Genomic DNA, 26,242 nt, shown 5'->3' with positions numbered 1-26,242 from the left:
GTTATAAAGAAATTAAAATGGAAATATTAAATGTGAAGAGAAAATCAACAGCGGCACATTTAAATAATCTTATTGACCTGCGTGTTCATCCAAGTGTGAGAAGTGGAAACAACAGATCTAAAATTTGTTTATGGGTTTTAAAAAAAATGACTCCCTTTTACACACAACTTAGGCTGTATCTCCCAATTCCTTTAAAAAAAAAAAAAAAACCATACTGAAATATTTAGCTGTGCAGGCATGAGATAACACTTTTTGCTCTTTTTCATCAAACAAACCTGGAGTGACCACAGCAGCCAAGGTGACGGATTTCACCGCTGAAATGTAAGGAGTCTGCATTAAACAAAAACAATTAAAATAAAAAAAAAAGGAACACAGATTGTTTTAGCAAAAGTGCTACAGGCCTATGTTCATTCATTAAACGTCACCTGCAAAACATAGACAGGAAAAGGGGAAAAAGGGATCCTGCTGTTCTTGTATATTTTAAAATATAATTCATGTCATGCTAGCAGATCCTATGATCAACCAAAAACAGATAAAAACACCAGCCTGGGTTCACTGAATACCTAACTCAGAGGACAAAAGCTTGGTAGTGTTACATGCATACCTTTAGTTTGTCACTAGTCAGGTATGCTCTCGGCTCAAGAGCTCCAAACAAACAACAGCAACAACAAAAAAAACAGCTATAATAAAAAATACTTGAAATTCAACTTGCACCTTACTAGAGAAGGGAAAACACTTAAGATAAAAAAAACTGAAACTAAAACAAAGTAAATAAAGACAGCAACAGGATTATCAATGATCATGATAATAACAATAACAAAGATAGTATATTTATACATACGGCAGAAAAATTTGCTTTCTACAAATCTTTGGAACAAAAACAAAAGCAAAAGTAAGCCACGTTTTGGAAATATAGAATACAACAGTAGAGAAATATGCACAATAGTAAGATGTTTTGCATTTAAATATTTTTATTAACTCAGTGACAGAATCTCTCCCTCGCTCTGTAACGGCTACTGGCAGCATCTTGAAAACAGTTACCAACTAAAGTATGTTTCAGGAAGACTCATTGGATGTTGGACTTTGCTCTATAAAGGACGGAGCATGAGGGGAATATCCAAATAATAAATCTATACAATAACGGATTAAACAAATACTTAAACCCCAGGGCTGGGTGTGTTACTGGATCTGAAGCTAAAATCAACTCAATGAAAGAATGTTTGCTGTGTAGTGTTGCACTTTTTGTAGTGTTTAGCGAAATCCTGCGCATGAGCAGGACGATATGAGACTATAGTTGTGTCAAATAGTCAACAGGTGAAGGATTTTTTAGATGCTTATTTTCTGAATTTAACCCCAAGGTTCACTGTTGAATCTACAAGTTCCATACCAGCAGCGCCTGCTGTGTGGCCGAGTCAAACAAAATCATGGTTTAATAAGAATAAGAACAATTACAATAATAATAATAATTTGGTAACTTTTTTCTCTAAACTAATTTCTTTGCATATCATAACAATCTTAAGTTTAAAGGTTTACCATTTCCACATACTAAGGAAACATGAGGTAAGGAACAGCTCTATTAACCCTCCCTCCTTCAGCTCTTGGACAGGACTTAGCGTTATAAACTGTCACGTCTTCTTTCTGAGCCGCAGTGTTCAGCCTCCCTCTACGAGAACAAATTAAGAATGGAAATCCTCTCTCAATACTATCCGCCATTGTTGAGGAATTATTAAATCCATCGGTGTGTTTTATCATTTTAGTGACTCGTCGCTCTGATTCAGAATGTTTGTAGGTGCTCTTTCAGTGCACCTTCCTGCTTCCTACTGCTCCGACATCACACAGCGTTCAGCTTTTTCTCATAAATGGCTGACAGCTGTTTACATGTCAGTTATCCATATACAGCTTTTGGAAGAACATCTGGGCTCCATCCCGAGTCTTGTGCTGCTGAGTGCCGAGGGAATAAGAAGGGGCGGACTATAATACAGCCGTGCAATAGGGACAATAGGGAAGGTGGCCATTTTAAGTCTTTATTTTATTCTTCTTTTTTGATGTAAAGGCCATCTGTATGTCTTTAATACAGCATTCCTCTATTTCTGAAGTAGCATATATAAGGAAACGTGGGACTGCTCTGGGGTAGGGTCTGTAATATCTTGTTGTTGCAGCTGGATCCACTCTTTAAAAACTGGGTGCAGACCACCTCCACAACAACAGAGGGAGCTCTTCAGAGTGATTCAATGGAAGAGAGGAGCTCCAGGCAAACTGTCCTCAGTAAGGGGCAAATCTACTGTAGCCTCCCCTGTACAGTGTTGCCTGTAAAATGACAAAAGAAAAGAACCTTGTGAATAAAATCTTTCATTACACTCAAAATTCTAGCATAAGCTCACAAAAACCCAAACTACTACAGTATCATGTGGTCTGTGTAGCCAAAGCCTTAGATATCTCATTCAGTCTGTTAAAAATACATAAATGAACCACCCCATTGCACTGAGGTACCTTCATTACCATGAACATGGATGCTGTAGTTTAAGTCAATCCATAAACCATCCTAGTCACAGCCACATTAACCTGTTAAGGGGCTGTGGGATAAAAAGCAAAAGCACCCAGCCTCAGATTTACTGTAAGAACATTAAACAATAAATTTAGTCATATAACTAGATTCTGACACAAGGTCACTCTTTAAGACCCAGTTATAATGTCAGTTGTTATGGCACATACTGTATTCTCAAACAAAAATTCAAATGATTATAATTTACTTAATTTAAACAAAACAACAAAACCCAAATGTTTCAGGAAATTAAACTATATCTTGTGACCTGATCTTCAACAGGAATGGTAGGGAGGTTGTAAAGTAGTGAGTGGTGGACGAATGCGTTGTCAACTTTGCTATTTTTTTTATTGTTATTTGTTGACAACAAGAAAAACACTGAATGCTGCTATCCTTATGCTTTAAATATTAAAAAATACATACACTTACCATGGCTCCAACACCATAGGCAGCTGGGGCAAGTGCAGCATGGTAGGGGTCTGTCGTGTAAACTCGTCCGTAGCTGTTAGAAAGCAGCAAACGCATCCAACATGAGGTTCAAATAATATTGGGAAAAAAGAAAAGAAGATATTCAGCTCACAACACAGCAGCCTGTAACTTCAGGAGAAAATTAGGTTTCTGTTGTTTAGAGTTCACTTTCTAGTCTCTGATTTGTTTAGGAATGTTGCCCCCACCTGGAGCGACTTGGCAGCTGAATGATTACAACACAATAATATACTCAACACAACTTAGTGGCCTAACTCGGAAAAATAAACTTAGAAACTTAGAACTTAAATGAATCTTATCCCCACACTACTTAAGAGTTTTTCCTCTTTGGTCATGATCTGGAGAAAATTATCCCTATGACTTCCTGTCCTGTAGAATTACTACATTTTATTACATTTTCCTTTTAATTGCAACTTCTTCAAAATGATGTGGTTTGATTTCTCTCTGGTCTTATACAGAAGATTTCTACCATTTTCTTAAAGTGTGAGGTACATGTGTTGTTTTTCGACTTAATGACAATGTTTGCTAGCATTACTAGCAAATTACTATAAAGAGAAATGATCCACCATGATATGTAAAACAACTGCAAGGAGATGCAGAACAACTACAAAGGCCAGGGGCCCATTGCATCATAATCCTTCCACGCTCTCATGACCTTTCACCTAGCTGTCTCGCTGCTGGCCTGTCAGCAGAGGGTCAAAGATGTGCCGAGCAGCCCACTCACCTGTCACTGTAAGCTGCTGCTGCCGCCGCTGCTGCTGCAGGAGTCGCTACTGCAGCCGGCTGGGCATAACGATACGCTGCATAGCCACCCTGTGAGGAGGCAATGAAGAGGAGGAAGGTGGAGGACAGAAAGAGGAAGAGGGCAGCATGTATGATAGAGGAGAGAGACACAATAAAGCAAGAGGTGGAGGAGGACGGAAAGAAGAGTAATTCTTGTTTAAAGATTGCTGTATTTCCTTTGCAGATTAACAGACTAGTGATGGATCTAAAGGGTTAAATTGTGAGGAAAAACTGCTGAGAAGAGTGAAAGATTAACAAGCAGTCAGCAAAACTGACTAATCTGGTGCAGCACAGCATTCACAATGATGTAGCTCAGGCTCTTGTGTCTCTCCCTCCATGACTAACCTGGATTTTTTTTTTCTAATTGTTCTTTTGTGTTTCGTTGTCTTTATCCTCCACAAATGCATCACCTAAGGGCATTACTTTACCCACCGGGAGTTGGACATGGAGGGAGAGAGATTTTATACCCATAACTTTACCCCACCCCGGTTCCCCTACCAAAAACACACAGTTAAGGAAAGGGGAAGAGGTGGTAAGATGATTGTGTCATTATTTTAGATGGGACAGCTGATGAACACACACAAGAAACTACAGGTGTAAGAAGACAGCCAGTTGGATTAAAAAATGCACACACGCACGCTCACATGGCCAGCGACCAATCACTACCAGACACAGCATGCTTTCCCAAACTCAGAATGTACAGGGTATTAGGCCAAACATCCCTTAAAAAAACACTCTGCTGCATTCTAGAGCTGTAATTGGGCCTGAAAAGTTAGGCCTGACAGAATTCGGCCCGAGCCCGGTCCGAGCCCACAAATACATTTTTGATTGACAGCCCGAACCCGTTTACAGCCCGACATTATTCAATCGCTCAACATGCCTTCTCAGCGAGGAATTCCCTGTCGTTTTGCTGTCGTATTTTAAGAGAACGTTACATTTCTTGCATTTTACATAACCCACTGGGTCATTGTTCTTGTTATGCACATGTTCAAAATGTTGCCACACCTCAGACTTAGCTGCTGCTGGTGTAACCAAAAAATATACACCAGAGGCAAGCCTTTGTTTCACCTCATCCATCTTCGTTCTTCGCAATGCATCTTTCTCGCACTAATTGACCCCCGGGTCGGGTTCGGGCTAAGAATTACAGCTCTACTGCATTCTACCCTAAAGAATCAGTCACGACCAAGTCCCGGCATTCAGGACCACACAGTTGCTGCTACGTGGGGAAGGCTGGACTAAAAAGGGGGTAGGGGAAGGAAAGGAGGAGGAAGAGGAAGGTGTGATTGAGAGGAAGGAGGGTAAAATAAGAGAAGGTAATGGAGAAAGTAGGTAAGGAAGAGGAGGAGTCAGACAAACACAAGAGTGGATGAAGGGAGAGGGAAAAAAATGATAAAGGGCATACAAGAGGAAGGTTTTGTGCAAAAAGACCGACACAAAGATGGGAGGTTATAGAAAAAAGTTAAGAGGAAATAGGGAGCACTGGGGGAAGTCAGCCTTCTAAGTACTGTATGTCTGCATGCTGACACTGATTCAGTTAGCATGCTACTGGTGAAACAGATAGGGAGATTCCTGGAAGGGGTCTGAATTTACTGCTGTTTGGATGAATATTCATGTCCTACATCCCTCCTATTACTGGACATGTTGCAGCTTGTAGTGTCTATTAAGGCCTTATTTATATCATGTGCTGTTTGTATTTCCAGCTTAGCATTTAGCATTTAGCTTTCTGACAGTATAATTTTCACTTAAGTGCATGATGTAAAGTTTGTGTTCAATCTGCAGGCTTTAGAACAATAATGGAACTTCAAGAAAGGTCTAACAAAATCAGGGCATTCCTAGCTGGAATAATGACGTCATCCGCTTTTCTTACTTCAATTATTTATTTTGATGCTGGAATATAACTATGTGAAAAAAAATCCCAGTGGTAATTTGTTTTAATGTACCATATCTTGTCTTAAAAATCTAATTAAATGTATTAAATTCACATGATTTTTACTGTGGGGTGTTAACATCTGGTCGCCCAGGGACAAAGCAAAAATGAGAAAACATGCCTTTGTTTTCAGTGTACAAAATGTTCCTGGATATACTGTCATGGAAAAGGCTTGAAAACTTTGTCACTCATCTTTCTTTTGGTTAAGGAAACAGAGCCGCTGCTCAAGTATTGACCTTCAGTGCTGTTATTTGGAATCATACATCTATTTCTCCTGTAGATATTTTGTGAATGTGCGTTTTATGTTGAATATTTTTATGAATTCAAATTTAATCTAATTCGACTTTTCTCCCCCTTCCGCAACTCCACCCATGTCAGAATCCAGTGAGTTAGTAGAAGAAGACAGAGAAGGCATTTCAATCTCAGATGGTCAATAATGTCTAGCAGCACGCAGTCATTGGAGACGAAGAGGATGCACACTGGCTCTCACACAAAGTGTGTAAACCCTACCTGGGGCAATCTGTCACTAATGTCCTGAAACACTAGTCTACAGAGAGAACAGAAACAGCTATTGTCAACCTGGTCTCTCTCTCTCTCTCTCACACACACACACACTGCGCACACACACACACACACACACACACTGCACACACTCAATCACATTGGTACAAATCTAACTCACAAATGCACAGAGACAAACCCTAGAGGAGTCTACTCATGAATGAACACACTCCTAATTCAAGTGTGTGTGTGCCAGGCTGTTTATATTTCTATATTTGAATCAATTAGATGGGTGAAACATACTGCTTGAAATTGTACATTACGCATATTTATGAAAATCTGATAATTTACAGTTTGGTACATCTCTCTGTGATGAATCAAAACACCCAAAAGTACACGTCTCTATGGGTTTGGTCCATGCCATTTCGCACTTGAAAACCCACAGGCAAAAGGGGGAAAATGTAGGTGAGGAGTGAGCCATTAGAGCAGAGATAGAGGTATACTTACATAGAGATCAGCCGCACCATAAAAACCATCCTGATAGGCCATCACACTGAGAGAGAGAGAGACAAGAAAGGAAGGAAAAGGAGAGAGTACAGAGGAGTCGTGGTGGAAGGTAAAAACAAAAAAATGGTGTGATGCGCCACCATGTGGGCATTGCAGAAAACAACAAACAAGAGTGACATTTGAGGGAGAGAGAAGTGAGAAAACGATGCCAAACAGATTGTGAAAGAGAGAAGAGAAAGAAGGGTGAGATTATTACACACCGTGCAACATGCAAGACAAAAATACCACCTCTTTGTATACAAATGCACCGACTTCAGAGTGATACTACTGTTACTTCAGCCGGCGAGGGAGTCGGAAATACTATTCAATTAAATTTTTACGTGGTAAAGAATCAGATTGTTACAACTTCTGAAGTACAAGGAAATGGTATTTCAGCTGAGCACACTGTCAATGACTTTACCTTAATAAAAATATATTCAAACACTCAGCATGCGCAGTTATGAAATCATTATTTTTAAATAAGTGAAAACATGCAATAAAAGAAAAGTCATACGCATACTACAACCCCAAATCAAAAAAAACTTGGCACGGTATGTAAAATCAAAATTTAATCTGAAAATAGTGGTTTGTAAATCATTTGTGTCCTGTATTACATAGATAACAATACAGCAGCATGATTATTTGATGTGATACCTCATCAGTTTTATTCTTTGTTCGAACTAAACACTTTAATTCTGATCACTGCAACACATTCCAAAAAAGTTGGGAAAGTAAAGCGTTTACCACGGTGTGATGTTGCCGTTCCTTTTCACAACACTTAAAAGATGTTTAGGGACAGATGCATTGGTGCCATCACAGAAGTATAAGTTGCTGAGGGCACTGACGCAACCCCAGACCATGACAGACCTGGTAACAGTCTGGATGGTCCTTTTCGTCTTTGGTCCAGAGCAAATGGCGTCTATTCCTTCTAAAAAAAGACTTGAAATACTATTCGCAGGATGCCACATTTGTGCCAAATCATGACAGCAGTCACCTGTTGACATCACCTGTTTCAAATGGAGTCATCATTTCATTGTCTTACTTCATTACCAGCCATGAAATGTAATCGGCCCAACCTTTTTTTGGAATATGTTGCAGGGATCAGGATTGAAATGAGTGTTCATTTTGAACAAAGAATAAAACTGATGAGGTATCATATCAGATAAAAAAAAATATATTTTGCTGTATTGCTTTCAATGTAATACAGGACACAGATGATTTACCATTCACTATTTGATTTTACATACTGTGCCACCTTTTTCTAATTTGGGGTTGTATTACAGTACGTCTACATTTCATTATCAATCACAGTTTACTGACAAATTTATAAGCTTTCTTATATATGTTTAAATGTGTTTACCCAGGGTATGTAGGGATTGCAGGTTGTGGCACAGCTGCTCTGACTGCACTGTAGACAGGCCGGGCACGACCCCGGAGGTGAGCGCCTCGAAAGGTCGCAGCAGTGGATGCAGCAGCAGCTGCAGCAGCTGCTGCTGGGTAGGGAAACCCTGGCACTGTGAAATGAGGAAAGCCAAGAAAAAGAAAGAACATCATCTGCTATTTACCTAGTTCCAATATTTTTTATTTTATTCATCCTTTGTCTATCAGTCTTGTTACCTGTATAGAGCTCAGGGCTGTACATCGCCCCAACCACCGGACTCAACTTCCATCCAGCTGTAGTCGACAAAAAACAAAAGCAACACATGTTTGAAGCAATATATCACGGGAAATTCAGTGAAGCATCAAGACGCTTTATGACTTGTGCATTTGTTTAAAGTGATCTCTGCAGTTCATTTCACTGTTTATTGTAAAGGGAGGATGTATAAAAGGTTTCTGACCATTTGTCTGCACAAGGCTGTGACAGTTCTCATTCTGTGTCATAACTAGGGCTTGGCAGTGTTATCACGTACTTTAAATTCTCTTAATTATTTTCTTTCTATTGTCCAAATAATCATTCTAAGAAAATTGTGATGAAGTTTTTCTTTGGTTTTGTCTGACAAAATATATATAATATATAGAATTCATTGTATTAATATAAACTGGAGTGTGTATGCTTTAACTATATTGTGATTTAAAGTTAAAAAAAAAAGGTGATATGCAGCACAGCTCTAAGCCACTTTATATCAAAACAACCTGAACAGAGCTAGAGTTTTAGAAATGTATTACCATATGGTAGTGCAGCGAGAGCCTCTCCATTAGCATATGGCGTGGTCATCTTCTTGTTTGTCATCACTCGGGCTGTGGCATTATTGACCTGGACACCAAAAAAAGTGGTCAGAGCATAATTTAATAGTATTTTAATAGTCTAATAAGCACACAAATAGTGAGAACTGATCGCAATGATTCACATTTGTGTTTCAGGCTTTCTAAAACCGAATGCATTCCCTGATTAATTTATCCACTGAGTTTGAGGTGTCAGTCAACTTTAAATAGTTTTGTACTTATGAGGTTAATTCTGTTGATGAGTAGCAATGGCTTTTGATGCATGCGCTTCTTTTGAAAGAGAAAGATATTGAAAACAAGGATCCTAGTGAGTTGTCAGGCAGTTTTGCACACAAATAATGCAACCATTGGCACACATAACAAAGAAAACAACAAAATATTTCAGAACAAAGGCATTCAAAAAAATAAGAAAAATCCAAGACCATTATATTGCTACCTTAAAAAAAAAAAAAAAAAAAAAAAAAGAGGGAAAAAGGTGAATTAAGCGGCAGATTCATCCGTGGAACACAATGCAAAAGCATCAATTGTAGAGTTCATACACAAATTACACACAGCCAATCAAGAGCGCACCACATCACCAGAAGGTGAGCAAAACTGGCCAATCAGCAAGCATCAGATGCAGCAAAAGACCAATCAAAAAAGGCTGGCAGCCCTCCCACACGTCATACAGAAAAAGGCGGAAGGAGAGGGAGAGAAAGATGCAGGAAGAAGAGCCAGTCCACATGAAACTACACAGAAAAAAAAAAACACATACATGATGTGGAGAAAAGAGAGACGAAGAGATTTAACAATCCATCCAAATGTGCAATTCTTCTAATGAACAAACAGAAACTACAAGATGCGGTACACACGTACAAAATACAGCTGACCATTTGCCTACATTGGGTCTAACTGTGCATGAGCAACAATTGAGAAATGATGAATACAGAAAGAACAAGAACAGAGAGAGTACAGTCTAGATAAAAGACAGAGAATGGGGATACAAATATCATTCCTCAAAAAAAAAAAAATCAAACCAAACGATGGTTGTGAAACACTGCCAGGCATTCCAGATCAGTGTCGCAAACCAGAAAGACCTCGAAGCACACAACCACCAACACACACCAACCCATACCATACTGAGCAAAACGTACCACGACGACACCTATCACACAGAAATCACAACGAAACGCTGCCATTAATCAGTGGCTCGCTTTGTTTTGCTGGGGAATGATTTGATGGCAGCTGTTCTTATTTCTTAAAAAGTCTCAAATGCTAAAACTTTACATTGCATATCATGTGTCAAAAAATGTTTTTAAGTAGAATAGGCTTGCATCCACTTTGGACACGCACTATTCAACAACACACATCTATAATTTGAATGTTGAAACTAAACAGCCATACCTCTACAACTGTCTGCAGTCTATAAAGTGATACAGAAAGTGAAAATCAAGTACTACAGTGCACCATAATATACAGTCAACTCAGACAACTATTATCCTCTCCCCGGTAAAGCTAACAAGAGCGCTCATGCTTCAGCATGCTGTCCCACTAAGGTGCAAAAATGCAGCTATTGGCTGACACATGACACAGAGAGATGACATAGTACTATATGATGTCAAACAGATGACGAGAAAGAGAGTAAACCATGCAGGATACAGCTCTGGAATTGAATGCTGAATGCAGTTAGAGAGGTGATTGGAATGAATGCATAAGAAGTGGTAGTCATAGTTGTTGCACTTGCAGATAGATGCAGTACATTCAGTTATACAAGTGGCCTTTATAATGCCATGCGGTCAATGGCTAATCTCGTAATCGTTTCATTCACCACCTCCCCAATCACAGGATTATTCAATCAGGTTCTGTCAGTCAAATCAATCAATCAATCAATCAATCAATCAATCATCAATCTCCCTTCAGTAAAGGGGGGTCCTTCATTTGGGTGTTGGGTGCATTTTATTTTATTTGGACGGATGGGGTGGGGGGAGGGGTCATTCAAAGATGATGCCATGTGTACACAACTTACCGTTGCCAGGGAAACGGCGTGAGGACACGCGAGCAGTTACCGTGGAGACTGACAACAACAACATACAAAAATCATCAGGGAAATAGAGAAAATATATGTAAGAAAGAAATGATGAACCAAAAAAAGTAAACAAAACGAGGTAATGAAAAGCAACCCCAACCCTGTGACAGAGAGGAAGTGATGTAACAGGTCACGTGTCAACAGTCACCTACAAGTATCAGCCATTTGACAACGATCTAGCCTCGGCTGGTTAAAACCCACTACAAACACAGGTCGTAAAAGTTTAGGAAGGAGCAAACAAATGGAAACAGAAAATGTGAGGAATTTAAATCTAACCTGAGAGGGAAACTAGTCATTACTACTGCCCAGATTATAGTCAAGTAACTGACAAAATAATCACTATAAACTCAAACTTGATCCCATTCTCATGATTATGCTGACTGACTACATCACAGAACAAGAAAATAGAGATATGAGTGGAGGATGGACAGAAGAAACACAGGTGCATATGAAGACACACAACCTGGGAGAGACAGACAGACAGACTGGCCTGGTGAAAAAAGAGTGGACAGAGATGGAGAACTAATATTTATTTTAAAAAAGGGGGGGAGGGGGTGACGGCTACGTATTGCATCCTCTTCAGTTGTTCATTCTCTCTCTCTGCCCTCCATATTTTTATTCTGCACACCCACACACTGAGACAGAGAAGAGTGCAGGACATTCAGAACCATGCAAAAGAGCTTTAGAAGCAAATAAAAATTAAAGCAGGATTCAAAATCAAGAGCCAGATGAAATGGCGAAAGCATGGTTTATTTGATCTTCAAGGCCATTTGCAACTGAAATCTGAGCCCATGCTGACAAAATAAATAAAAAAAATGTCACAACAAAATGCAATTCCATGAAATCTGGTGTTCTCTTTCAGGAGTGGTGGATGCAAGTGTGTGTGTAAACAATATATATATTTTTACCATCCATCTGGCACGTCTGAAATTAAACAGTCAGCTTTTTGATGCATCAGAAATGACAGCACACTTCTCACAGCAGTCTCATTCCCTAAAAATGCCCCCTTCATGCATCAGTCTCGTAACACATCAAACATAAAAAACGCTGACCCAAAGGTACCCGCATAAAGTGAAAAACTCCATGACGACATCTGACCTCATGATCCATCCATGCAGCATACAGTAGCCTCTCACGGACACCAGCAAGCACTTTTACTTGAAGAGGAAAATAACTGAGAGGCTTTTAACTGCCCTTCCAGTCATAAACACAACCATAAACCAAAAATGGTCACTCATCATGATCATGGAAGAAGTGATGATGGTGATGGAATTTGGTTCAGGAAAACAAAACAAAACAAAACAAAAAAAAAAAAAAAAAAAAAAAAGGAAACCAAACCAAACATCCCACATGCTGTGACGGAAGCGGATATCGTCAGCAACTGTGTCAAAGTGACATCTCACCAGCCATGCCTGTTGTGTAGCCACTCTACCCAGCATGCTTTTCAAATCACACAGCTTTAAGATCAAGGTGCAATGGACAGCCCACAACAAGAAGGCATAACAGCATAAACATCGACAGGAAGTGCCGTCATAAGAGACGTCTATGTGCGCAGCACCACTGCACCATGCTGTAGTGAAGCCAGAGGGGTTAGAGTAGAACACATACAGCAATCAGGAAACCTTCTCTGGGGCAGAAAGGACCATAGCAGACTCATTCTTACTGCTGGACACAGAAAGGAAAACAGAAGAGGACATGTGGTGAGTTACCTCGATCTTGCGTCCTTCCACCAGTGTGCCGTGAAGCTTTTCTCTGGCCCTCTCTGCATCTGCGCTCGACTCAAATGTTACAAAACCGAAACCCTGCGAGCAGAAGAAAGAGGAAAATGGAAAAAGAAAAAAAAGGAGGGGAGAGTGAGAGAAAAGTCAGTAACAGTTGTTAAGCTTTTCTAAGCTTGTTTATTAAGCTCAATTTAGGAATGGCGTGGTGTTCCACATGTCCTACCTTGGATCCCCTCTCATTGAAAATGATCTCGACATCAAGGATTTTGCCAAATTGCTGAAACAAAACGGGAGAAAATGAAAAGTCATGTCCTGCATCTTGCCACAGGGTGTCAGTAATGCTCAACCATGATGAGTTGGCATTGAGCCAGTTCTGTTGGTCCTTTCTTTTCACCCAATCTTCCTTGCCTCTGCTCTTTTCTATGCGCCACATTTCAGACTTTACTTTTACAAAACAGCCGAGCTCAGCCCTTCCTTTTAGCTGAACCACATGAGATGGAACCATATTTTTATTTGAAATGTCTCTTGAGGACAATAGGATATAAAGAGTAAGAAGTCATCTGAGTTCAGAGTGTTGACGTCACCCAGTGGGTTCTTTGAGTCATTATTTTTACTGTTTTTAAATCCAAAGCTACTTTTCTGGGGTATTGTTATATGATGACGTCAAGAGAGAATATTCAGGTCTACAAACCCCAAACATCTGCCGTAGGTCAGGGTCTCGGAAGCGGAAGGGGATATTGGACACGTGGAGCCGTTTGGGGGTCCCCTTAGCATCTGAGTCATCTCCGCTGCTCCCCCCTCCTCCTCCTCCTCCTCCTCCTCCTGAGCCAACCCCCGACTGCCCGTCAATCTGGGAGGACCCATCTGACTGCTAGAACAGAGGCAAAGGATATGAAATCTGCCAGATATTTTCCACATAAACTGATTAATCACTTTGTCCAGGAAATACAACAAACGAAAAGCTCAATCACAATTTCCAAGAGCACAGGAAGATAATCAAATTGCTTGTTTTTCTTTAAAATAATGACATTTAAGACTAGCTGAATAATTAACTGTTTTCTCTAGTTGTACTTGTGAAGCCGTTTGATTTTTTTAATGTAACAACTGCAGTGACGCAATGTTTTGTAAATGTATTTATTAGCTAATAAAAAAATGTATCATCAACTTTGAATCTGGAACAATTTACCAAAAATATGCCAAGCCACCACTAGTTTCAGCATATATGATGTATGAACTGGTTTTTGTGTTTTATTCCACTTTGGTCTGTTGATTGGACAAATTGTATCTCAATGTATTTTCCAGAAAATGTAAATGTTTATGTGCTTTCTTGAGCTGCTGCTGAGTTGAATGAAAAAATTTATCGTACCCTGTCGATTTAACAGTACAAACTATATAAGCTGTGTTTGTGCATGGTGGCTACACAGGGAACGGTGTTTTTCCAGGCATGGCAATTTCCTGAAGTCTTTTGTCAAACTGTTGAAGTATTTCTTTAAGTAAATTAGACAAGACATTTCTAGTCCACATTAAACACAGTCTATCATAATAAAATACCAGTTAGTCAACAGATGTGACTCTTTGCATAAGCCTGAAAAGATGTTTGAGAATGAACGTGTGTATGCATGAACGTGCACAAATCATTGTTTTGAGTTAGTAAATCGCATATACAGTCGCTTTATTATCAAGTGATGTTTGGGGCACTCCACCTCTGCTACATGTGCTTTATGTTACCTTCTACGTATAGAAAAGAGGTTTACAGATTTTAAACTTGAGATTCTGGGCTCAGAATTGGCGCTGTGGTGATGTTAGCTGCTTTTTAAGTATCATATTAATCACAATCCAGATATTGCTCTATACACTCGCCCTTTGCACCCTATTAAGACAAAGACCTGCAAAGTTGGCTGCAGGAAGAGTGTGGCTATTGGCGGCATTGGCGCCACTGTTTGCGGCGCCGCCAGCTTCCACGGAGCCCTGGACAGCCCCTGCTCCGTATAAGCTTCCCCCGTAATCCAGGGCCAGGCCGTTTTGAGGGGGTGGCGGTGGAGGTGGAGGAAATGTGGAGAAAGGTGGGGGGACGAGTCCCTCTTGACCGCTAGCACTATCCTGAGAGCCCTGCTGGAAGCAAGCGAGAGAAGAGTGAGAGAGGAGTGAAAGCTAAAGTAGCCAGCTGGCACAAATTCCACAGTATCTTTTACTAAGAGCATCACCCAACCACACAGAGACCACTTTCCCAAGAGCTTCAGTGTAAAAGTCATACACGCATGGATATTATATTTCCATTTCCCCACTCTGTGTGTGCATGTGTGTAAAAGCGTGCGTCTATCTACACCTTCCACCCATTAAATATTCAATGCAGCCACATCTATTATTGAGGGCCAGATGCCTCCATGCTCAAGAGTGTCATACAACAGCGAGTGTCGAATGCCTGCACACACTCACAAACACCTCTGCACACAAACCACCTTTGACACGCAAACACCCACACACCTAAACGTTCACACAAAGACCAACTGTTAGTGAGGAAGGCTGCCCGAGCGTTTTGTGGACATTATTAGCCTCAGAAAATAAGCACATTACAGATATTCGAGCGCACAGGAGAACATTAGACAAACACATGGTGGAGACACACAACCATGACACAAGCTATAACAACACACACATTCCTTGCTGTTGGCAGTGAGGCCTAGATACCCTAAATGGTAATAGTTAAAGAGCGGAGGGAGACAAGAGAAATGGATGATAGAAGGCGATGACTGATAGAAGAGGCACAGTCTGTTTCTAATCTCCTGCCGTCTTTTGGATCATTTTATAGTGTGCTAATAACTGCCATAACTAACCAATCATTTGAATACTGTAACACACTGTGAAAATGTTTAAATATTAATGTATTTATAACAAGACTACAAGTGTACATCCAGGCTAGATGCTGTGAGCTAAGTGCTAACGACCAGCTCGCCAACATGCTCACAGTGACAATCCTAAGATGCTAATCTTTAGCAGGTATAACATTTACCCTGTTCACCATCTTAAGTGTGTTAGCATGCTAGTGTTTAATTAGCAGGGTAAGAGTAACAAAGTACAACTGAAGCTTATGATAATGATATTACTTTTGCAGGCATTTGGCCATAAACTGAAGTAGCCTATTAGACAGATGAAAGTTTTGACCTGATAATGGCATCAAAAGTTCATCCTGAGAGGGATGTGAATGTGTGTACCAAATGTCAAGGCAATTCATCTAGTAGTTGCTGAGATACATTATCTAACACAGCCACAACTGTGAACTTGATGCTACAAGAAACGTCACGGAATCAACAGAGTTATTAGGACACACTATTTGGAACCCATGAATGTCTTTACAAAATTTCAGTTCAATCCATCCAGCAAGCACAGATATTTCAGTCCGCACCAAAGACGGTCACTGGCATCCCTAGAGTCATGCTGCCGGCATGGCTAATAAAAATACAACATACAGTATCTAACTTTATTGCAGAGAGAACTATGAAGTCCTGAACTTATTTCCATCATTGTCCGTCTGGCTTAACAGTCCATTCACCGAGATGGCCAATCAGTGCCTCACATTATGATATATATATATATATATATATATATACAGACACACACACACACATACATATATGACTGAAAAAAATTAATCAAAAAAGACAAACTGCTTGTTCTTTTTCTCATTTTTTTGTCTCATTGTCAGTAGTAATAGTAGTAGCACTAGAAACAGGCAGAAACAAAATGTATTAGTAAAAGTAACATTCTGTGGCTTTTTTTTCTCCACTGCTAAAATGATATCACCTCTAAAAAGACTCCACACTTACTAGACATCTGCTTGGCTACATTAACTTTTGTGTGTGTGTTTATGTGTGTGTGAGAGAGACAGTGACAGGCTGCAGCGATACCCATCTGAGTTGCACAATAGATCTCTGTCCCTTTGGGAGTGTTATAAGTGTGTGGGAGGGTGTGTGTGTGTGTGTGTGTGTGTGTGCGCGCATGCCATCTGTCTCCCAGCTTTTTGACCTTTCTCGGTGTCACACCTGTGACACAGCAGCCGGACCCCTCGACTCGGTGACAAACCAGGGGATGCCCGCGGTCGACTCTAATCGCATCGATGCTGTGACATGAGAGCAGCTACAGCAAAGCTACACAGAACAAACAGCAAGGTGAAACTTCATCTTGTGAATAAAACAGGTACACAAGTAAATACAACTCCACTTTCTGTAGTACACTGAATATTTACTGTTTGTACTTGTTAAAGCAAAGCAATTTCTACAAATAGAAAGGTCAGACATACGTCTGTAATTTCCAAACATTTTTAAATCTTGTCATGAGGATGAGCACATGTTCAATAAATAAATTAATTATTTACTTTGAAAGTGCATCTATTCATCCTGAATTAATGTGTTTTTCTTTAAATCGATTTTGTCAAGTGGAAATAATTTACCAGCTGACCTGGAAACCAGGACTATCTTTAATAATAAAAGGTTAAGCTACCGTATTTTATTAAGTAAAAAAAAAAAGGCACCTCTCGTCAAAATTCATTGAATCCATATAATGGCATCAAAAAACCAAAGGAAATAAAAGAGGTGTATGTATCTAATAATTTTATTAAAACCATGACGTGTGCACTAATCCTAGCTTCCTGGGAGCCTTTACAAAGACATTACTACAAATCACATTTAAATAATAAACTAGATATAACAAGGTAATAGACCTAATATAAATGAAATTGATAAGCCTAACAACATTTGATTGTATAAAATGATAGTATGTAAACAGTAAATTACAGGAAAACAATTTGTTTTAAAAGACTGTACGAGTTATTTTTAAATAAATTCTACTGCAAATATGTGGCACAAACATTCATTACCAACGTCTTTTTAAAGATAAGGCCCGTCATTTTCTATATAGTATTTTCAACACTCCACATACAGAGACTAAAACCAACAATGATTTGGCTTTACTAGTGGTTAATGTCGGTCAGTGTGTCAGTACTAAACGAGCTTGTTTGTCTGTGCCACAGATCTCCACTGTTGCTCAAAAATGATTAAAAAGTGAAACACACTGCTGCACTGGGTGACATGTTTCTTCATTACCAAACGTGAGACCTGAGTGAGAGGAGCTAGCAGAATGTAAACAAAGCTGATAGCTTGCACATGTGCAGTTGAGTCTGACTCGTGCCAACTTCACGAAATTATGGCTGCACGCAGCCTTTAGGGCAACATAATTGGGTCTGGGGTTAAAAAAAAAAAACATGTCAACCAGTGCAGAGGTGTGTTTTTTTTTGGGTTTTTTTTAACAACAATGGAGATCTATCGCACAGACAATCAAGCTAATCCAGGACCGACAGCTGACAGACATTAACCATGAGTTGAGGCAATTCATTGTTGTTTTTAGTCTCTGTAGGGGGATTGCTGAAAATACTATTAATAGGGCTAACCCAAATAGCAATTTTTGGTGATAATTTGCAGTGATAAAAAAGTAAAAAAAATAAAAATAAAAAATAAAAACTAAAACTAAACAAAAAGCTAGTTAAAGTTATAATGTAGTACTTCATCTACCAGATGAACAGAAGACAAATCTGACAACCCACTGGTTGTCATTTTAACCAGAAACAGCGGTGATCAGCAGAAGCTGCTAGTCGAACGATTTCCACACAGAGCTTTGCTAACAAGGTGTAGGTGTAACTGACACTGTACCGACTCCTGTGGGGGGAGGGGGGGTGGGGGGGGGTCTTGAATATTCAAATACTAAAACTGCAAATCAATTACCTACACAGTGAATGAATATCCAAATAGTTGGATATTCGGGTCCGGCACTAACTATTAGTATAGAAAATGACTGGCCTTATCCTATAAGCATTGTTCCTAATTTGTATATCATAATGTATATTATAAGAAAGTCACTTGCACCATCAGATCCTATTTTACCTGGTGGTTTATCCTGTTCTTTTTCTTGCTGACATGAGAGCAAAGGAAACACCACTAGGAATTTTAAGAGAAATGCATTCACCTCAACCTTTTATGACTGCAGCACTGCTCTGCCTGTTTTGATGTCAGCCACAAAATCACTGCCAGCCATCCTGTTATTTCACTCCCTCCTGTCCCTGATAACTCATAATAAATCCATGTTTATCATTAATGTCAACACTAAATCTGGTACCAAACCTTGCTGCTGTACTCGCCATTGCACACGTCCTCTTCTCATACCTATGTCCCCGAAGGGCCCCTGCTGCTCTCCTGCCAGGTGAAGAGTTTCCATCTCCACCAGAATAGAAACCACGTTCTGCATCTTTAGTGACTGGCACTCGAACAATACAGCCACCAGATTACTGACCGCAGTGTCCAAGTTTAACTTCATTCACATTTTCACACTGCAGCTGTGTCCGCTCATCGAAACCCTGCAGCTGTATGATCCTCATCCAATCTTGTCCACAAGCATCCAAATTAAGATTCGGCTAAATGATAACATCTCTCACATCCTCTGCTTCCTGTGCCGCCTTAGTTTCATGTAGCAGCACAACCTTATTATACCGTACCTTGGTTCTCAGGAAATGCTGGTTCATTACTTGCAAGACTGGTACTTCTAATTATTACCTATGGTGACATGTAATACTAATATATACATATAGTTCTGCAAAATCTCTATCTTAACAGCATACAGAATAGAGTGTGTTGGTTAAATACTGATAAAGGTGTTTCTCAGCTGTATGTTTTTCCATTTGTTTTCTGTTAGTAGATATAATTTCTGCTACAATTAATGGACAAAAGCTCAAAATTAGACTAGAAAAATGCTAATAGGTGAAGATATTCACTGCAGGAAGAACCAACTGTTACATCACTGATAGTAATAATGAGAACATCTGCTGCAATCATCTAATGAGGCATCCTGAATCGTTATATTTGTTCAATTCAGGAAAAGAGCAGAGTCTGAGAAATTAGTCTGTTTAGATTTAGCTTTTAACTGCAGGAGACAAAATGCATAATATACAAAATGATACACTACATGACACCTTACATCAGTCTATCCTAGATTAACCGCATTCGAGGAGGTGAAAATGATAGCGGGTGGAGCAAGGTATTCTGGGTCACCAGGTAACATCTGACCTGGGTGACAAACAGAAACGGAGAAACTGGACACGCTTCTGTGTGCAGCTAGAAAGGGAAAGCTGATCGTCTAGCATGGGGTAAGTGCCGAAATGGCACATTGGCAACATTTTGCAGCTTAGCACACTAATATGGAAACAAAACGTTTTGGCCATACAGTTATTATGGTTCTGTGAAAGGCCATGTCACTCCGTCTTTCATTCTACTGGTAAACACATACATGTTGTCATCACACAGTATAAATCTGAAACGATCATGTGCATTAAATGTGCCATTTGCTACAAAATTAATTGCCTTCTGTGTGACAACAAGCCCGGAGCTGGAACAATATACAAAAACAAAGGAAGGAAACATTTAATCTAAGGACACTTTACTCGGGGATCCTCTTGTCACAGCGGATGGTGTAGAGAATACTATTGCCTGATGGACTGCAATGAAATTCTACGTTTTATCAAATTTGTTGAGAAAACTACCCTCCTACTCTGCATTAAAATGTTCAACACAACTCCACTGTTGTCGTACTTGAGTTCCAACATTGATGACTCATGACAACTCACTTGACTACTGATGAGTCAGCATCTCCGACAGAATGATAGTGACATGGAATTTTATACAAGGCACTTGGGACTTGAAGTGTCTAGGTCTTGCCAGCAACACTAGATATAATTTCCTCAGTCTATACTGCTGATCAAATTACATCTCTGTCAATCCTAACATTGTCCTCGCTGTTGTTGTTCATGCCCATAAGCAGACTACAGCCTAGCAGGAGAATGGACAACCCCGGCTGTTGCTGTTCCTTCTGCCAGACCAAAATAGAAGCGGGAACAAAAGCCAAAAACAACCTTGTATTTGTGTTCGACGACTGGCCTTTTCAGAGGAGATCCATTTTAGACACATCCCAGCAGCCCTCTCTCTACCTGACACACGGTGTCAACAGCCCAGTAGCTACAAAAATAGTGTGTACCTGCTTTTGCCCTGCTCTCTCAAACGGTCAAGTTATGGGACTTTTGCTGATTGCATGTGGCCTTTGTAATTCACATCAGAATAAAAGGCTTCGACTGAATATATGCAGACAGAGGGGACAAAAGGAGACAGAAAGGGAGGCCCTTCTTGGTCAGGCTGAAGAGAAGTGCTGCCCTGTAGACAAGCTAACTGTATATTCTGTGCATCTGTGTCAAAACACCTTATTTCTGTACATCCTGGTGTGTTATGTTTTTGTGTGTGCTCCTCTGGCACTGGGGCGTTAGGCATTAAGGGTTGTGTAAGTGTATGCGTTGGCTAGGCAAACCAGTGACTCAGAGCGGTAGCTGTAGCTGGCTTACTTTCAGGTCAGTTAGCAGCAGCAAGTGTGTCTGAGGAGGCATGTTATAAAATGTGCTCGTCTGCAGCAGTCTCACTACACTACAGGAGGAGACGAGGAGGAGGAAGGAGAGGAGAGGAGAGGAGAGGAGAGGAGTGGAACATGGCTAAGAGCTAACTAGGGCAGCACTGGGTCATTTCACATGAATAATGACATTTCAGGATTTTACTTTCTTAGGCCTCGAGCCATTAGTCTGCAGCCTAATTCAACAAACTCGACGATGGAAAATGTGATTCATGCTGTTAGCGGCAGCTCATATTTTGGCTCAATAATCCTATTAACTGGGAAGTGGTATTCGGCTCAGAGCTATGGCTTTTGACTCTGGGCTCTTGTTAACCAGGCTGCAAACAGCTGAAGAAACGTTTGCGAAGTGTCTGCGGCATACCGATGAGCCAGGAGACACCCTGTTGTTAAATCATTCCATCCCACGTCAACCCCTCCTCCACCTCCATCACTCTCCCTCCTCCCCTTCTTGCTTTTCTTCTTCACTCCTCTTGCTGCGGTTCTCCCTTTCCTCCCCCTCTCTCGCTGCCGTGTGCTTTGCTTCTTTACGCTTCATAAAATCCAGACGGGACCCTTGCATTTGTCCCGCCCCCACACATGTCAATCAAGCTCATTTGCTTCATAGCAACAGTATCAGTGGTGCCTGGGCTCCTCTTCTCGTGCTCTTCTGCATCACCTTATAGGGTAACATGCCTGCTTATCAAACAAACCCCTCCCAATACACCCCCATCCTTTTCCTTGTAGGGTTTCCTGTACAATTCCCTTTCATTGCATGCCATTTCTGGGAGACTCCCCTTCACATGCATGTGTGTGAGAACACAAACACACACACACACACACACACACACAGTCATTGACGTCTCCTGTCATCTCCTCACCGGCCATGTCAGTGCTCCGTTCAGCTCCAGTGCAGCATTTTATGAAAGATAAACACTCCAAAACAAAAAGACGATGACTTTATTTGTCTGTATTTATTTCTCATTAAAACCCACAAGCCACCTCAGGCAAACACATGTGCAGGTGAGCACACAAACTCGCAGAAAGACATGTATTTACCAAGCATGGGCACACCTCTTCCAAAACATTAGGTATGACCATGAAACAAGTTGGTCTTGTTTAGTGCTCAGGTAGGGCGCTGAGATAATACAACACTTGTTTGGTTGTCCACTGTGCTTTCAGAATGTACACAAGCCAGCTGGAGGACGGGGTGTTGTCACTGTCACCCGCACCATCTAAAGAGTCAGCAAGGGCAACCCCTATCAATTTCAAAGGCTGGCTCTTTTGAAAGCCATGCAGATGCCTCACAGCGAGTGCTTTTAGATCCATTAGAGATGCAAATAGCTCCTATAAAGGCGTAATCATGACAGCAACTTGAGGTTTTGAGCAATTTCAGAACTATCTTTTAGAAGCATAGTGCAAAAGGTGTTGACCTTATATGGGTTTCCCATCGACGTCCTCCTCCCGTTTTCCTGACAATCTGTACCAAATGAATAACTCGCACATGTTGCCACGGAAACACAGCTCATTGGGTTCATTTAACGACCATCATAGTTAACCCTGCAGAAAATCAATAAGATTTGGGAGGTGGAGGAGCTCGGGCGGGGGTGGGGGTGTGTTTGAATACTCACGACGCGTTTACAGTTTATGCAAGCGTGGCAGTGTGTGTGTGCAGCGTTACAGTAAGTAGGCGTTTCTCCCTCGCCTTAGGGCACACACTTAGGTGGGGCTTGAGAAAATATTTCTGTCTTCGGCGCCTGATGTACTACTCCAAGTCTCTCTTTCAGTACAGACCCAAAATATTATCAAAACGTAGCACTATTAACACGAGTTCATAAATTACACCTGTCACGAGCCAACTCTGAACACTTGTCTACACACATACTACTGCAAAGTCAGCGCTATGGTCTGAAATTGCATCACCAAGCATACTCTCTTTTTTCTATTGACCTACAACATTGTCACATCTCTCTGTGGCTGTCCACAGTTAACCTCGGCACAATTTCAGCTTCCTCCTCATCCACAGGCTTTCCTGGTAAGTAACCAAGGATGCCCTGGAACTTTAAAAATCAATTTTCTATTCTCCAACTCCAACTCTCTCTCTCTTTTCCAACCCATCCCCCTCTCTTTCAGGGGCTCTTAAAGGAAAACATTGAGATAACAGCTGCCAGGGCCCCAGGGAGAGCAATAAGAGGGAGAAAAGAGGTCAAACATTAAAAAGAGCAGGAATCCAAGGTACAGCTGAAAGACAAGCTCTCACACACAAGCAAAGACAGGAAGAAACACACACACACACACACACACACACACACTCATCCTGACTCACACCAAATGAAATGTAATGATATGAACGTGACACTTCATGCACCAACTTTGCAGCCTGCTGTGTGCTTGAGCTTCTGTGTGTTTGTGAAATGTGTGACACAGAAATTACAGTGAGGAGGTGTTGTTAGCTGAAAAGAAGAGATGCAGAAGGAAGAAAGAGAAAGAAAGAGAGCAAGGGGGAAAAAAAAGACAGAGACAACTGTTCTGTGGACACCTGTCCCTTTCGCTCACATGCTTGAGTCATGGCCAGAGACAGCTGCAGGGGCAATAAAGAAGAATGACTTTTTTTTTATTCTTTTTTTTTTTTTTACTTACCTCCCCTCCACTCTATTCCTTCCCTGTTTTCACTTCTTTTGCCCACATCCAGCCCTACAGACACACTGCTGTACTGTATGTTCATATAGATCATCTGAGCATAAATAATACATGGCAGAGCGGTTTGTGGAAGTAACAGTTCTTAATGTTCAGATTGCGTGCACTTCTAGCTACAGGCAGCAGACCAGATGCCACAACAATACACACATGCAGTTTCACCATAGCAAATCAAAATTGCAGAGATACCATCTCCTGCCTGTATCGCACTGTCATCTACGCCTACTGCACTGGTTTGTGTTTATATCCCTCGTAACAACTGGCCGTTGAGTCCTAATGAGAGTCTGAAATGCCCTGACTGGACCACGCTAGTAAAGGGGTCAAGTAGAGTCCTCATCTGTTAGCGGTTAATTAACATTTCATGCTCAATGACAGTGCTGTCCGCTCTGATGCCGTTTCATGTACAGTGGAGCCTGAGCGTTGGTAACGAAATACAGCACACGCCGAGGAGGATATGAAAAGATAAAGATAAACACTCACCGACAACAAGGAAGGACAGTACAGTCCCATCATCGTATTCTGTGCAACAAACTGTCGTCGCTCCTCTCTCTCTCTCCCCTTTCCTCTTCTCACGGTGGCTCGCTTTCTCTCCCTCTCCAAGCCTGTGTCACCTCAACAGCTCAGTCTCTCTTGTCTGTCTCACAGATTCAAAATCTCCCTCTCTCTGCCCCCCATCGCTCTGTCTGCCCTGCCAATCCCTCCTATCCCCCCCACCACCACCACCACCTTGTCCTCCTCCTCCGCTGGTCTCTGTCCCTGTCACTCTCCCTCACTTGCTTTCTTTTCTTCCCCCACTCTCTCTATCTAATCTCCCACTCACTCTTTTCTTTAATTCTCCCACTCGCTCCTTGCTTTTCCTCTACCCTCAGCCTTCTGTTTTGCCGCTGTGCCCTTGCCTGCTCATCTCTCCCGTTCCTTCTGTAGTCCTCCTCCTCTCTTACCCAAATAGCCTGACACCTCCCCCCTCCTACTTCTCTGCCTCTGTCACACCTGCAAACTTTCCCCTCCCCTCTGCCTCCATATGATGTCGCAGTCCCTCCCTCCTCTCTCTTTCTCTCTCTCTCTCTCTCTCTCTCTTTCTCCATGTAGGTGAGTTAACTGGGACTGCTGGCACCACTGGAGAGGAAGTGAAGACTTTCCTTCTCTTTGCTCTAGCCCCTTTCAAACAGGCACACTGTTACATAAATGTGATAGTAAATTTACACCTTTGTTTGAATAGGCACCCCCAGTCACGACTGCAATCCGACTGGGTCGGCTCTAGTAACACTTCCAGCACAGCTCAACTCTGAATACCGTCACATTGAAGTTACCATTCTTAAAGCGGAACTTTTTAAATTAACAAAAGTTCAAATGACTGCATGTAATGTGAAAGATGGTTTTCACAGAATTATTTGTACAATTTCCCTCAGCAGAATCTTTCAGCACACTGAAGCGCCCTTCATGCTCACAATGCTCTTCATAGGCTTCAAGGGTAAAACTAGTTTTATCCTCTATCACTGATGAAGCCTGTGAGCCTGTCTTCCAAAAAATGTATTTAACTGGCAGCTCACAGCCATTTTCCAGCCGTACCACTACTGCCTTGCAGCTCTTTTTGTGTGTGTTCGATCATGTTTTACTAAAGCCACAAAGGCCGTGTTCAGACCGAGTTTGAAAAGTGTGGAGAAAAAAAAAAAAACACAGCCCTCTCCATTAACTTCTGTGAAGGATTGTGTTCCCCAAAGCCAGCGCAAGCACCGCAGGGGGCTCCGGCAAAACAATGCAGCCCTGTGTAGCGAAAAAGTTGGATCTGGTTCAATTTTTGCCACATTGGATGGTGACATCATCCAACAAATGCACTGGGTTGACCAATCACATTCGGGGAACGGTCAGAATGTGGATGCCCACAGGAAGAAGACTCTCTTGTTTACCTTATTAGCATGAGCATTCACTGCTGTTCACTCTCAAATTTGGGCCATGGTTAGTGCACCATAACGATACGCCATACATTTTCATTAGTTTGGCTACTGGATGTTAACCGGTATTTTTTTTTTTATTCAGCAGTGCAGACACACTGGTGGTAAAAAATGGTGCTAACATAGAGCAGGCTACATTAGCAGCCTGGCTAACCAGAACAATGCAAGCTCACATTGATTCATCACAATGTAGCCATATCGCACAGGCCTACAATTCTCCCCACCGAACACCAATGTAGCCCCTTGCGTAAAAAATACAGCAGGGAACTGCATTTTAGTGCACCGAGTCTGAAGGCCCACTAACATCTGACTTACCTATATATATATATA

At 41.1% G+C, this 26,242-nt stretch overlaps 2 protein-coding genes across 2 annotated transcripts in view; both read right to left on the bottom strand.

Moving 5' to 3' along the window:
• Positions 1-1,065: 1,065 nt before the first annotated feature.
• On the bottom strand, positions 1,066-13,567 carry LOC109958420 (RNA binding protein fox-1 homolog 2-like). Its single transcript, XM_020597043.1, has 10 exons — positions 13,486-13,567; positions 13,018-13,071; positions 12,783-12,875; positions 8,952-9,039; positions 8,403-8,459; positions 8,146-8,299; positions 6,747-6,792; positions 3,753-3,841; positions 2,972-3,044; positions 1,066-2,307 (listed from the first exon to the last, which is right to left on the bottom strand). Exons 1-10 carry the CDS (start codon positions 13,492-13,494, stop codon positions 2,263-2,265), a joined length of 708 nt encoding a protein of 235 aa, XP_020452699.1. The 5' UTR covers positions 13,495-13,567; the 3' UTR covers positions 1,066-2,262.
• Positions 13,568-14,642: 1,075 nt separating this feature from the next.
• LOC109958387 (RNA binding protein fox-1 homolog 2-like) overlaps positions 14,643-26,242 on the bottom strand; it is a 19,881-nt gene continuing 8,281 nt past the window's right edge. Inside the window, exon 3 of the mRNA XM_020596971.1 lies at positions 14,643-14,906. Coding sequence (XP_020452627.1) covers positions 14,643-14,906 — 264 coding nt within the window. The remainder of the gene's footprint in view (positions 14,907-26,242) is intronic.

Source organism: Monopterus albus, unplaced genomic scaffold (assembly GCF_001952655.1).
Source record: "Monopterus albus unplaced genomic scaffold, M_albus_1.0 scaffold32.1, whole genome shotgun sequence".
NCBI classification, from domain to species: domain Eukaryota; kingdom Metazoa; phylum Chordata; class Actinopteri; order Synbranchiformes; family Synbranchidae; genus Monopterus; species Monopterus albus.
Note: the sequence above shows the minus strand (reverse complement) of the source record. Positions and strands in the feature narration are given on the sequence as shown.